This window comes from Argopecten irradians, chromosome 15, assembly GCF_041381155.1.
Source record: "Argopecten irradians isolate NY chromosome 15, Ai_NY, whole genome shotgun sequence".
In the NCBI taxonomy this organism is placed as follows: domain Eukaryota; kingdom Metazoa; phylum Mollusca; class Bivalvia; order Pectinida; family Pectinidae; genus Argopecten; species Argopecten irradians.
The window spans coordinates 27,494,348-27,508,195 of record NC_091148.1 but is presented as its reverse complement, the minus strand read 5'-3'; the positions used below and the strand labels follow the sequence as shown (position 1 = coordinate 27,508,195).

Sequence of the window (13,848 nt, the reverse complement as noted above, 5' to 3'; positions counted from 1 at the left end):
TGATTTGGATTAGAATATTAAAAAATAATTCTCATTAATGGCCCACTGCCTTTCAAAAACGGATTTTGATTCTAAAAAATAGGAATTTGAAACGAGATTGATAATTTTGTAGAGTCGTTATTGACGTTACGTTTATACTACACTCATCATCACATTCTGCATAATTAAATTAAAATAAACTCATTGTTAATTTCCATGAAATTCGTTCTATGTTTCCTGTCGTCGTCCTGCACGTTAGTTGACTATTACTGCGCGAGACGGCAAAACAGCGAAATGAATATTCATTGTCAATAGAGTTTACACAGGGAAACTTGCATTTGTTTGGTGCTGCAACATCATGTTAGGTGATCGATATATATTTTCTTATGTTTTTATTTTGTTTAAGATTTTTTTTTAAATTTTGTTTCGGAGAGGTAGTGTGCTTTAATCACACTCGATATCTATATAAAATTTATTATAATTCCTTAATATTCCATTTAATAGAATAACATTTACAAATCCGTAAAACCTGGCGATAAATACCACCCAAGGGACAGAGGAAAATTGTCTTTATAGCCAGGTGGTCTTTATACATGTAGGTAAAATTGTGTTTAGGAATTGGTCATTTAGAAAGAGGTCTTATCAAACAGGTGGTCTTTATAGAGAGGTGGACACCAAGACAGGTTTTTCATACATATTCCAAACTCATTATCCAAATTACTTTACACACACCATCCCTCACACCCCCATATACACACGAGAAAAGTTTTGAATAATGTACATTATGTATTTGGCAAATTATAATTGGGTGGAAAGTAGTTTTGGAGAAGTGATCATTGTCACGTTTGAGTTTTGCACTCCAGCTACACGAATGATGGATAATTTGCTTCTTGTATTTCCTTACTTAGAAATTAGAACATATTAATGTGTGATAATAATATATTTTGTTTTGTTCTAGATAGAAACATCTATTATTATAAACATATGTGGGTTATCAAAGATTTTATCAAAGTAATTATCGCATACCCTGTTAGGTAAGGCTTTACAATATAAAAAGTCAACTTATGACCGCCTAATTAAACTGTGGTAGATACAGAGATTTTTCTGGTTTTCATGAAAACCTGGCACCCTAAGATTTTTTGTTAAAAAGTCGTTTTTTCACCATTATCCTCAAATTGGATATTTGTAACTATCCCACTCTCGAATCCCAGCGACTTATATTTATTTTGTGTAACATATTACAGGGTTATCTCCCCTTGATTGTGAGAGCATATATTTTAGAGAAATCAACGCGAGTTTCGCTCACAAAACAATTACGTCACAAGCGATATCTAACCGTAAGATCAGATAACTCTGTTGTATGCAAAAGACAGACGGATATTTTTTTATTTATACAATAGTATAAAACTAAAAGTTGAGAGACAGTTTATAGATCTGTATACAGACAGAACATAGACTTGATTTAAAAGTTGATCCAAGAGCCACTTTCAATCAATAAACAGCTCGTCGCATCACTCGTTACCGTACAGTGAGATGTTGTTGGGAGCCCATGCAGTGGGTGTAACGGAATCATGAAAAGGTAAGTCTATCTACCTACCTGTATTCCCTCTATACACACCTGTTGGTACCTGTGACCGAGGAACCGTGTATAAGGTAAGGCTTGTATTCTCTCAGCTGTTTGTCATTATATTGATGTATTCTTTTTTATGGTTACCATGTGTTTTAAATGTTGTAATAGTTAGTACGAATCAAGTTATGTCATAAAATACATAACCAATTCCTACAGTATATACTACAGGACGAGTTCATCTTTCACAGAAATAGAGGAAATACATTTGAAGGCTTAGTTTGTTTACATACAATAATGATAAGATTTTCTTATCTTTGTCCATTTTTCATTTATCATTAAAATCGATATTTTTCATCCTGGCTAAGTAAAATGTTTGATGTCACCAAATAGTTTCTAGCTAGAGAGAGTGAGACTGGTAAGGTTGGGTAGGGGAGGGGAAAGGAAGGGTGACTGGTAAGGAGGGGAGGGTGAGGGGAAGGGGAATGACTGGTAAGGTTGGGGATAGGGAGGGGACTGGTTACGTTGCGAGGGTAAGGAGAAACGAAAGGGTTATAGTAAAAAGGGGAGGGTGGCGGGAAGATGACTGGTAAGGAGGGGAGGGTGAGGGGAAGGGGAATGACTGGTAAGGTTGAGTAGGGGGGAGGAAGGGTGGCTGGTGAGGAGGGGAGGGTGAGGACTGGTAAGGTTGTTGAGGGAAAGGGGTTGGTTTAGTTGGGGAGGGGAAAGTGACTGGTAAGGAGGGGAAGGTGAAGGGAAGGGGGATGACTGGTAAGGTTGGGGATAGGGAGGGGACTGGTTACGTTGCGAGGGTAAGGAGAAACAAAAGGGTTAGTAAAAAAGGGGGAGGGTGAGGGGAGGGGAATGACTGGTAAGGTTGAGTAGAGGGGGGAGGAAGGGTGGCTGGTAAGGAGGGGAGGGTGAGGACTGGTAAGGTTGTTGAGGGAAAGGGGCTGGTTTAGTTGGGGAGGGGAAGAGGAGGGGGTGGTAAGTTTGGGGAGGGGGATAGGGAGAGACTTGTGAGGTTTAGAAGGGGGAGGTGAAGGACGGTGGGGGCTAGTTTGGTTACTAGTATAGAGATGGTTAGGGGTATGAGAAGCTGGTAAGTTTGGGGAAGGATTCAATGACACCCCTGTCTTGTAAGGATTAATTCATGTATTTAGTTTTTTCTTGCCGAAACATGGATTCTTACTGTGAAACATACTAGTTATTCTTATCTTATAGTTCTGTGTCTTCACTTTTCAGTCACATTAAAATTTCACATTTTAATGTTTGATGATCATATTAAAACACATAATAAAGAGGTTTAATCAAAATGCGACGTTAAATGTTGGGTTATGGTCTATAAGAACCCACTTTAGTCATACTAAACAACACACGGGCTCGTGTATACCTGATATAGTCCTAATATTGTCCCATCAATGTACCGGTACATGAATGTGTGCTCACCGTATACAGTAAAGGTTTTGTTTATCTAAATAAACAATGTACGTACAGCTTATAGGTAAAATATCTTATGAACACGACACTTTGTGTAGTTATACTTAATTCAAAAGATCATTCCTTTGACGGTTCTTTTGAATATCACACTGTTTTCGTGTACTTGTATACTTTATCGTACTAAACACAGGGATCTGTCTCAAGTTCTCAAAGCAGCAACAGTTTAACTATTGCGCACTGTAGTGCAATGATTTGGTACAAATTCTGACACGTAATAGAAAAACATTTTCTTCTACCTATCTAACGCACTCGAAAAGAACAAATTGCGTAGGATTTAACTTATAATTGCATGATAATCTAAGATTTATTGTCTAGTATTTTCAGTAAAATACGGTTATAACGAAACTATGGGGACTAACGAAATCGGTTCGTTATAAACATAATTCGTTATACTCATATTACAGTCATCATTGACGCAGAATGAAAATCGTTACGTTATAACCATGAATTCGTTGAAAACGTGTTCGTTATAAACGTGTTGTTCTGTATAGTGATACCATGGTGTAATGAATGGGTGTAAATTTCGGCCCCCGATGACATTTTCTTTAACTCTCATTACTCGATCTCCCATAGCCTATGTTCAATACCTGTTTAATACCGGTTCTAAAAAGTTCGAACCCCGCTGGTATTGGGGTGAACGTTACATTCGACCTCTTTATCTATTCTTCCAACAATGTACTCATTTAATTTAATTGTGATATCACAAGTTCCTGGCGCCCTTGTTAATCATGCTAGATTTTCCCTCCTGTGTTATATGTTCAATACTGGTCAGTGACCTTTTGGTACCAAGTTTGAGTCCTGATGATGGCGGGGTTCTTTTTTCTCCTGATACTCTTTCCTACTATCATTCCAATACGTACATTACACTCTGCTATACAGGTACATCAAGGTGAGCACCACAGGTAGATCATACAAAGTCTCGTCTTAGACACGAGATGTCGTATCGATCCATACCTACATCAAAGCGCTCGTATCCGTCAAGATTTCGCTGTACCTTTACAAAACACGCACTGGTTTGATTCAATTAAGTACCGAGAATGCTTCTATATCTGCAACTTATCGATCAATTTACGATAAAATGGATTGCAGACGAGAACATCCTCGGATATGCTGATTTAGCGACAAAGGAAGTAAAGTTTAATGCGGCGATGGATCACAAGGTTGAAGGGATATTGATATGACAATAAATTTACCCGCAATGTAGACTGTCTTGAGCAACGCGTATTAACACTGATGTATTGACATCGCCACGGATGTTCTGTGATCTGTCTGAAGTATTTCCCTTCGTTTCGGAGTGAAACGGAGTGAAGTAACTCTGATAGATCATACAGGCCAAAGTGCAGTATACATTATAAGTGTATTCTTAAAGATTATAAAGGTTTGGGTTTGAAACCCTTCTTATTTAGTCTTTGATTTGCGTATGTCAGAACCGGTAGATCAAGTCATGAAAGGGTCCATCTTGGCTGCATAAAGGTCGAAGGTTTGAACCTTGTTTTGCAATATATATCGATTTTATTTACGTTATCTCTGGAAATGATTGCTTGTTTGAGCACTTTCGTATGGCTTTAAATGAAAAGACATTGTGTCTTGAATTCGTATCCTAGCCTAAGATCTACAGAACATTATGATATAAGTACAATATAATTCAATCTGGCTTGAAACAAGCATTTTCATTGACTTAAAAATTATCAATTCATAACGTAAAATTGACATGACCGTTTATAACGTCGCATTTGATTTGTAAATACGGCGGCGTAATGATTTCTAAAAGAAATGAGTCCATCAATAAAAAGTGGAATTACATGTAAAATCATAACACTATAAGGATTAACTTGAATTTATTCCACAACTATGCATGTTTCACAATGGAAAACCCATATGATAAATTACATAGCAGTTGGTTATCATTTATGTTTACACACTCCAGTGTGTAAACACCTACGGCACCTCTGATTGGTCAACTCTAAGATCTCTTGGTTCCGATAGGCTCTCAAATTCTTGTTACTTTTCACAGCCATTTCTTTTAAATAGCATTGCATTTACTGTTTAACACGTAGTTGCTTATTCAAAGTATTAAACAATAGATTATTGGCTCTCTATAAAGGCACTATATTTTATGACGGGAAGATATCACTACACATTGTATGGTGGTAAGTTTTCCTGAATGAAGACGAGGAAATGGTCACCATGGTACAATTATTGAGTTAAAGTTATGGGATAAATAAGTTCCCCAAAGCATGACTGTTGCTTATCATGTTTATTAAATTCGAGGTAGTTAATTTTCAAATTTTAAAATGACACGAGCTTTAGCGAGTGTCTTTTAAAAATTTGAAATTAACTAACTCGAGTTTGATAAACATGATAAACAACAGTCAATCGTTGGGGAACCTCTCTATATATTTCATGTTGTGGAGACAAAACACCACAGAAATCTGAAAGTACCCTCACCATCAATCGCTTCGTTATATCTCCATAACATAAACAGGGTCAAAGTACCCTCACCATCAATCGCTTCGTTATATCTCCATAACATAAACAGGGTCAAAGTACCCTCACCATCAATCGCTTCGTTATATCTCCATAAACAGGGTCAAAGAAGTAATATCAACAGGATTTTCCAGATGACACGGGATACTATCAAACGTCAGTCTGTAGGATACGAATTACTTCAAATGGGACAAAGAAGTAATTCCAACCGTGTGGACAAAAAAAGTCAAATTTTCGATGCGATATGCCCCTTTATCAAGACACAAAATAGAACACGATTTCATAATATGATACGAACAGTAATACGGGAAAATGAAAGTAGACAAATATCAAGCAGCACAATAGAGTGCAATTAACCCCAATATAAACATACAATCATGTTAATCGTTAAAGTTATATGTGCCGTATTTTTCATACAAGCGAATTAAGACGAGCTTTTTTTTTTAAATATGGTATTCACCACCAAAAGTTACCAACATTTGCAGAATTACAAATATACATTCAATTTACAAACACGAGCTGAAAATGATTTCTGCAGTACTGCAAACAATCAATATATTTACTTCTAAAGTGAAGTGAAATGAGTACATACAGCCAGACCATGAAGCCAAATCGTAGTCTACAATTTCATTAAACATTTTCCTAGTGTTATTGGCAATTGTTGAGTGATTTCTGCAGGTATGATTCTATCTTAACATACATAAGGCATAAAAAACAATAATTTAACAGTATTTAATGTTTGTGTTGTAACTAAGGTTTATAAGGCATTTGAAGCCATTTGAATGATTCTCACAGCTTACTTCATCAACCTTCATGGTGTTCAGTTATAGATTAATTAAGAAAAATTAGCATATCAGAGTTTTGACTCAGTTACAGCACATATAACTTTAAATGTACATCAATTAGGGCGTAAGAATTGAACCTGCTGCTCCGATTGCATGATCGTAAAAGGCGACTAAATTTATGATATTATTTTTCCTTTTTCCTACCTTACCTTCTTCCTAACGTCTCCTTTGACACCACCTCACTTCTGGCCTTCTGTTGACCGCCTGCTCCTGTAAGGTAGGCTTTGGGTTCTGTTCCCTGGCCGAGACACACCATAGTCTATGAAATGGTAGTTTCTGCCCCTGTTTAGCGCTCAGCATAAAGGGAGTGGGACGACTGGTTCGTCCGTTTTTAGTATAATGAGACCGGGTTTTTGTTGTGTTGCTTGTTGTATTCGGCTGCAAGCTTCATTGATATAAAGGGTAAAAGTTCCACTGTATAAGAAGACTCAACACGAAAATACCACAGTCTCCCAAAACACGCACCGCATACTTCATACACGCTACACACTGTATACATGGGAGGCCGTCCTTACATGACCCTGGCTGTTAATAGGGCTTTAATTAATCAATCAAACAAATACTTCATTATCAAGGTCTGATAAAATGCACCAAGCCCCTTTGAGTGTCCCCAAACAAATCTGACATTGTTTTAACAATGAAAAAACTCACTATCCACATTGTGTATTGATTTGTAATAAAATATGCTTCACTGATTCGATTACATCACAATATATAGGTACATGTATCTGATGGACACAATTAATAATGTATCGACTTTTTGTATGAACTAAATCCCAGGGAAACCCTTACCATGGTTACTCGGTCCATGTATTCAATGCATCGCACGTGTAAATAAAACCATAACGCATAAATCTTTCAAACATATGATAATATCCCAGATGTTACGAATGGATTAGAATAATTCTGATATCAGTCGAATACCCAGTTTTTGGAATGGCTAGAATATTCACTATCGTTAATACATTTTCATAAATAACACAAATTCAAGTACACTTGTATCTGAAATATCATAGCAGTCACTGATGTTAAAATGCACATTATTCTAACCTCCTCCAAAGATTTATGACCGGTAATTTGATTTTCCTGAAACAAGTTTCCATAATATCTCTCAACTAGGAAAATCCAACAGAAAAGCAAGGAAAATCCCTTGAATACCTAAGGATTATTTCATTAACATATTTTGCTTATCCATGGTGAATTTTATATGAGGGATATCCTTTGGTAATCGGCGTTAATAATATTTAACTCACGTTTTCTTTAAACGTTGTAACAAGCACATGTTTTTTATGTTATGGAGATATAATTCATTTTTATTTGTTTTCATACTATATCCGACTTTCTTATTGGCAGATCCTTTTTCTTCATTAACTATGAAGAAAAAATCCGAGATTGGCGCGAAAACCCGACGTTATAATGACGTCACAATAGAGACGTCGACGTTGCGTATTGATTTATAAAAAAAATCCATTGGAAAATCAATGGAATCGTACGTTTAACCGTATTTTATATTATCAAGTAGTCTGAAAAATTAATTATAAGCAGCTACAAACTTATGTAAGATTGTCTTTAAACGGATTTTAAATAGTGCCATGGATAAACAAATCACAGTCAGACGCAGAGTTAATACCATTAAAACTAGATTGTACATGTATTCGGTTTAAGATACTGTACTGTCTCACATTAACTCTACTACGCTGGCATTAAAACTGATTGGAACGAATGGAACGTATATAACGACTAGTGACTAAAAACCACAATTGGTTGACTGGCTGAGAACAATTATAAGTGCTGTTGACACAATTAAAAGAAAGACCATGTCTAAAAATGACCGCCTACTTTCCAAGCTAGGAAGATTAGAATGTTTACAGATATCAGCGTACGACATCGAGTTGTAATATTTAAGTTAGTCCTTATTTTTTTCAGTAACTAAATAACGCAAATAATGTCGGACTTTGACCAGGAAAGTCAGTACAGGCAAACTCCATCATACGGCATTACAGGTAAGTATCTAAGTATTATCATTTATATAGTTTGGGTTTATAAAGTCACAGACAAAAAAAACCCCGGAAGGTCATGGTGTGTTCATTATAATATTCATCTGTTTGTTACTAAGGAAATTGTCGTTCAATTTTGCATGAACGTCACTTTGATGCGAATTCATTATCATACATCGACATTTAATGAGATCGGGATACTGATTCGACAAATACAATGTACAAATTTGAAATTAACTCATTTCAAAATAATTAAATCTGATGGATATATAATTTGAAAGTAAAACATTCAAAATGTTTGAAATATTTCGAATATACACCGGATACAGAGACGACGTCATTGTAGAACTCTTTTGTGTTGCGGCTCGGAAGTTAACACAGTTTAGTCTGGATAGGCTGTTACATTATTCATTCAGCCCCAGGGCTGTTCCAACCGTGCGTATAGCTTCAAAAATAATAAATATTTTATTCCGATAAAAAGTATTGTTATATAAATGCTCTCGAAATAAATATATAATATTTTTTTAATTTTGTTGTTCACTGGTGTATGAATAACATTTTTGACAGATATTTCAACATGACGCGCTGACACGCCTCATTTAGGAACAACAACAAAAATATTTCTTAATAGACGCGAAGAATGACGGAAGATAAGCACGTGTAAGACATCAGAATACTCGACGTACAATTCTGTCAGGCTATTTTCAAAGATAATCTCAAACTTCTAACTTCTTCGGAGAGTAACCATAATTTACCACGTCTTTATGGTATCCATCCTCAATATTTCAAAGGTTACTATCACTGTCGGCATATCCACCGTTAGACTACGTTATAACAAAAACTAAGGTTCCCTGTGTGTCAACAGATGAGACAGATAGTTTGATCTTTGATGTACGTACGAAATTTAATAATGTTATGCCGTTTTACTGTATGTCCGAAGTTGGCTGTTGTTCTGTCAGAGGGAAGATTCTGTAGACCTGTGATTGGTCAGTTATATTTTTGCTCGTAAAATGCATTAAGTTTTACTATGACATAGCTAAGGGATTAATATCATGACAGTGCTAATAACCCCTTGTTATCGGGAATGCATTTGACAAGGACACAGAACACGATCATTGTGTTGTGGTAAGGTATGATACATATATAATCCATTGCTACATGAAACATGATTTACTATTTCGTGGAAATACACCTACAGTATGTACCATTACTACGCTACACATACAGTTATACTAGAGAAGGACGAGATAGAAGTACATCATGTGCTAACATTTGTTTTTTATTTAGAAAATATGAAATTATCATTATCTGTTTAGATTTAATTTTCTCTCCATTTACATGAAAATGAACATTTTACCATTTCAAGGAAAAAATACGTGTAAACCAATGAGAATAAGGATGAACATTATGCATTGATGTATAAATTAAGAATTGTCATTTGTCTAGTTTTAACTCTCACTTGAATTCAAATGGAAAACTTTGAAATGTCATTTGCCCAGTTTTAAATAGAATATCATATCACGTTTACGTTTAAAAGACACATTGTACATAGTGTATACCACTTTCGATAAACGACCGAGGCTCTGACACACTCAAGACTTTTAAAATCTTTATCAAAACATCGAAATTGAATAGAAATATCGTACCAGTTACATGTACTCAAACTCAAATCTGGGATTGTTCATAAAGAAACTGTAACATTAAACAAATAAAACATTACTGTGTAAACTGACACAATATACTTGACTGACTATTAAGCACATTGGTTTCCTTTTCTGTATCACACAATCATAATTTACGTTAAAGAAAATGCCATCCCACTCTCAAAAATGATAAAATATCACTATATAGTTAAAAAGTCTTTTTAAAAATTGTATCATCTTACTATGAAAAATAGCTATGCACATGATAAAAAATTATTTTCGACAGGATATCGAGTTATGTCATTTGTCTATCGCGTTTAAGTTAAAGAAAGCACCACATAATTTTTAATACATTGCTTTATTTATAAACGAAAGTCTTTTAAAAGTATATCGATTCAAACCTGGAGAATTACTAGAAATCCGAAACCAGTTATATTCATACCGTGTTGAAGAAAACGGCCATAGGGTATGAAACAAATCTATTTAATACATAGGCTCATAAAAATGCAAGTTAAATTTTCTTTAAATAACTTGTATCATTTTCTCTGAGTAAACAGAAACTGTTCTCATTTAAAGAGGGTTCAATAGTGAAATGACATTCTCCTGCACATTATATCATAGCAAAAAAAGTGTCCTTCAATGAATTTGGATTTTTAAGGGAAAACATATAGTAGATTGAATTACAAAATGTGTAAAGATCAATTTGAATATGTGTTTATGTTATGTTTATGCGAGGAAATATTCTGACATAGTTCAGGGACAATCATTACGATAGTGAACACTAAAATATCACAGGGATCTGAGAATTAGTTAAATTATATAATCATGGACCCACCAGAGTGCCCTAAGACCATTTTTAGACGTTTTAGAAGTCTAGATTAAAAAAACGATAAAAATCATATTCTACATGGTACTATATACGAGAAGGGTGGAAACTCACAGACTCAAAATTTCTAACCCATCTACCTTTAGCGGCTATAAAACACATTTCTAGTACATCGTCATAAAAACGGTTACTACCTTTGGAAAGAGCGATAATTTTCCTTTCAAAATCATCCTATACATCTATACAAAGTGCCGTTATTAAGACGATATAATCCCCATTATGGCAAACACCTTGAACGTCAGCTAATTAAAATTCATACTGGTGGTGTGACTGATGTAATATGCATGAGCGAGGCTTCGGCTGCAATGCATATGTTTGAATAGATTGCAACTGAAGCATCGCTCATGCATACTATACATTTGTATCAGCCATTTTATAAATAAATATTGGCTTTCTTAAAATTATTCCTTTTCAGAGAACCCGGATGCTGAGGCGTTTGAGAAGGCACGTGACACATTTAACCTATTGGATGACGACAATGATGGCCGATTAACACGTGACCAGTTTATCATGTTTATCCAGGGGATAGGGTTCAACCCTGACGACAGGGCTGAGGAGGTGATTCTCAGAGACGCCGACCCTGATGGTAAGGTTGATGATTTGAGTTTGTTGAAAGGTTAGGGTAGGACATTTGTTCTTTTTAATATCTTTAAATTAGTTAGCTATTAATTTGTTTTAATAGACATTTTAATTGATATGTATTGTCAACAAATCTTTCACGCTATTTATTTCTTCATTTTTATTTTATCATTTCACTGGAGAATTATATATAAAAAATGCATGTAAGCAGCTACGGAGAATTATATCAATTTTTCGCTAAGGAATCTGTAAACATATGTCTACTTTCAGGTTAAAGTGTAAGAATTGATATTGAGAAAAGAATTTATTTATATTAAATCTCCGTGAAGGTTTTTTTTTTTTTAAATAGCAATAATATCTAACCAAGAATTCGGGATGCAAGTCAGATGTGAATGTGTTGGTTTTGGGTTTGCTTTTTTAGTTCACTTAACATTGTATGTTTTCCCTAAAGAGTGTTGGAACACTCGTAAACATTGCAACGTGTAACGTGCTGCATGTGTGAAGTGCGTGCGAGGAAGACTGCAGTATGTTCGTGATGTGGCTTCTTTTAATAGTGGAACGCATGTCCTTTTTATAGCGTTATGTCACTGAACCGTTACACCGTAGTCATAGTCAGCGAACAAGCACATTTCACCTCTAGCCACATTATACTGACAATGGACGAACCAGTCGTTCCACTTCCGTTATGCTGAGCGCTGGGAGCAGAAACAGAAATTACCACTTTTATTTACAAACTATGTTGTGTCTGGGTCAGTGATAAAACTGATTCCATGTTTTATTAAGTTTTAGTTATACCACATCTATATAAAGACCACACGCAATTCTGATCTTACAAAGTTACTTCCCTTGGTTAACATTTCATTCCGTCAGTACTGAAGGAGTGAAACGGAGGGATGCAACTCAGAATGGCCACTTGCTTGATAGGATTTCATTGTTGGGGACAATTTGACCTGTGTATGAAGACCACTTGTCAATGAAGATTTGTTCTTTGTCCTTTGGGTGATCGTTTTTGCTTCATCCACATTTCCACTTTCAGGAAATAACTCTATAGCTTGGGCAGATTTTGAAACTGCCCTCACTCATCGCCTGCCTCAAGTTCGAATGGAAGAGGAGAACCTACGCGAGGCGTTCCGAGTGTATGACCACGACCGTGACGGAACTGTTACAATTGACCAATTACAGAAGATTGTTAAGGCTGACTCCAGAATCAAACAAGACGTCATTGATAGTATTCGTAAATCAGATCGAGATGGCAAAATAGAAATCAACGGTGAGTATGTCTCCACTTTTGGTAATAACCTTTTGTTTAATTATATGTAGATTATGAAGTAAATGACAATGTTCAGCTAATACATAGTCTACTGTAAACGTACTTAAGTTACAGTAGTCAATTGTCGTGGTTTTAAAGACGTTAGCTATAAACCAAGATACAGGAAAAACAGTTAGCTCAGCCATATTTGTAGCACATTTCTGCTGCGAGAATTGCTAAATAAGATTACTGCCATAATGTGTGTTTTTCTGTATGGGGTCAAGCATAAAACAACAGACTGCAAGGTTGTCCCTGAAAATCGTTCTCAATGAATATTAATGCGTTGGCATATCCAGCTTATATAATGACTGGTGGGGGGGACTCTTCAAACTGTATGGCTTGTATATATCTTTGTAACAAAAATACACTCGTTTTCCTAAAAGTATTAGCCAGTTTTATAAAAGATGAATTTAACAACGTTTAAGAAACAAAACAACGTACAATGACGCAGACTGTTATAGGCATGTTTTAATAATTAAAACACTTTTATTTTTCAGATTTAGTTAGCATGCTTTTAGCATGAAGTTAATCAGAACAGTTTGAAGCTTAAGATGGTGAATACAGAAGATAATGCGATGTCTATATGCCTGTTTGAGCACAATTGGAGCGAAAGGACTTTTCTGTGAATTCAATGTTCTATAATATGCATGACAATTTGAATTAAAATGTTATTTTGTTTATATTTAAGGTCAATTACATGTTGTTTATCTCATATATATTTTTATTCAATCATAAGTTATAATACAACATGTGATATATTGATATGTGAATAGGTACAAAGCTATTGGTACATGTATATATGAAGTGACCTATTAACATAACTGCTGCAGTTATAGATCCATACAAGCATGTGGGAGTATTCAGACAAAAACATATGAATATAAAGTTTTATTAGCAATGTAAATGCTGTACCAAAAGGAAATAATGTACTCGATAAGAAACTTCGTGTAGTGTCATGTGAAACTGTAACATCAATTAATGTCCATTTTTTAAGCTTGTTAATGTCCCACACGATCCCCAGCAGACCAATAGGATATTTCGCCTACCCAGACATCA

General features: G+C 35.3%; 1 protein-coding gene across 2 annotated transcripts; it reads left to right on the top strand.

The window, feature by feature from the left end:
- Nucleotides 1-1,538: 1,538 nt before the first annotated feature.
- Nucleotides 1,539-13,474, top strand: LOC138309197 (calmodulin-like). Of its 2 annotated transcripts, none has more exons than XM_069250348.1 (5): nt 1,539-1,558; nt 8,305-8,381; nt 11,320-11,490; nt 12,520-12,753; nt 13,290-13,474. In XM_069250348.1, exons 2-5 carry the CDS (start codon nt 8,324-8,326, stop codon nt 13,313-13,315), a joined length of 489 nt encoding a protein of 162 aa, XP_069106449.1. In that variant the 5' UTR covers nt 1,539-1,558; nt 8,305-8,323; the 3' UTR covers nt 13,316-13,474. The 2 variants fall into 2 exon arrangements, with proteins under 2 accessions (XP_069106449.1, XP_069106448.1); XM_069250347.1 differs by having other exon boundaries at nt 1,544-1,632.
- The last annotated feature ends 374 nt before the right edge of the window (nt 13,475-13,848 follow it).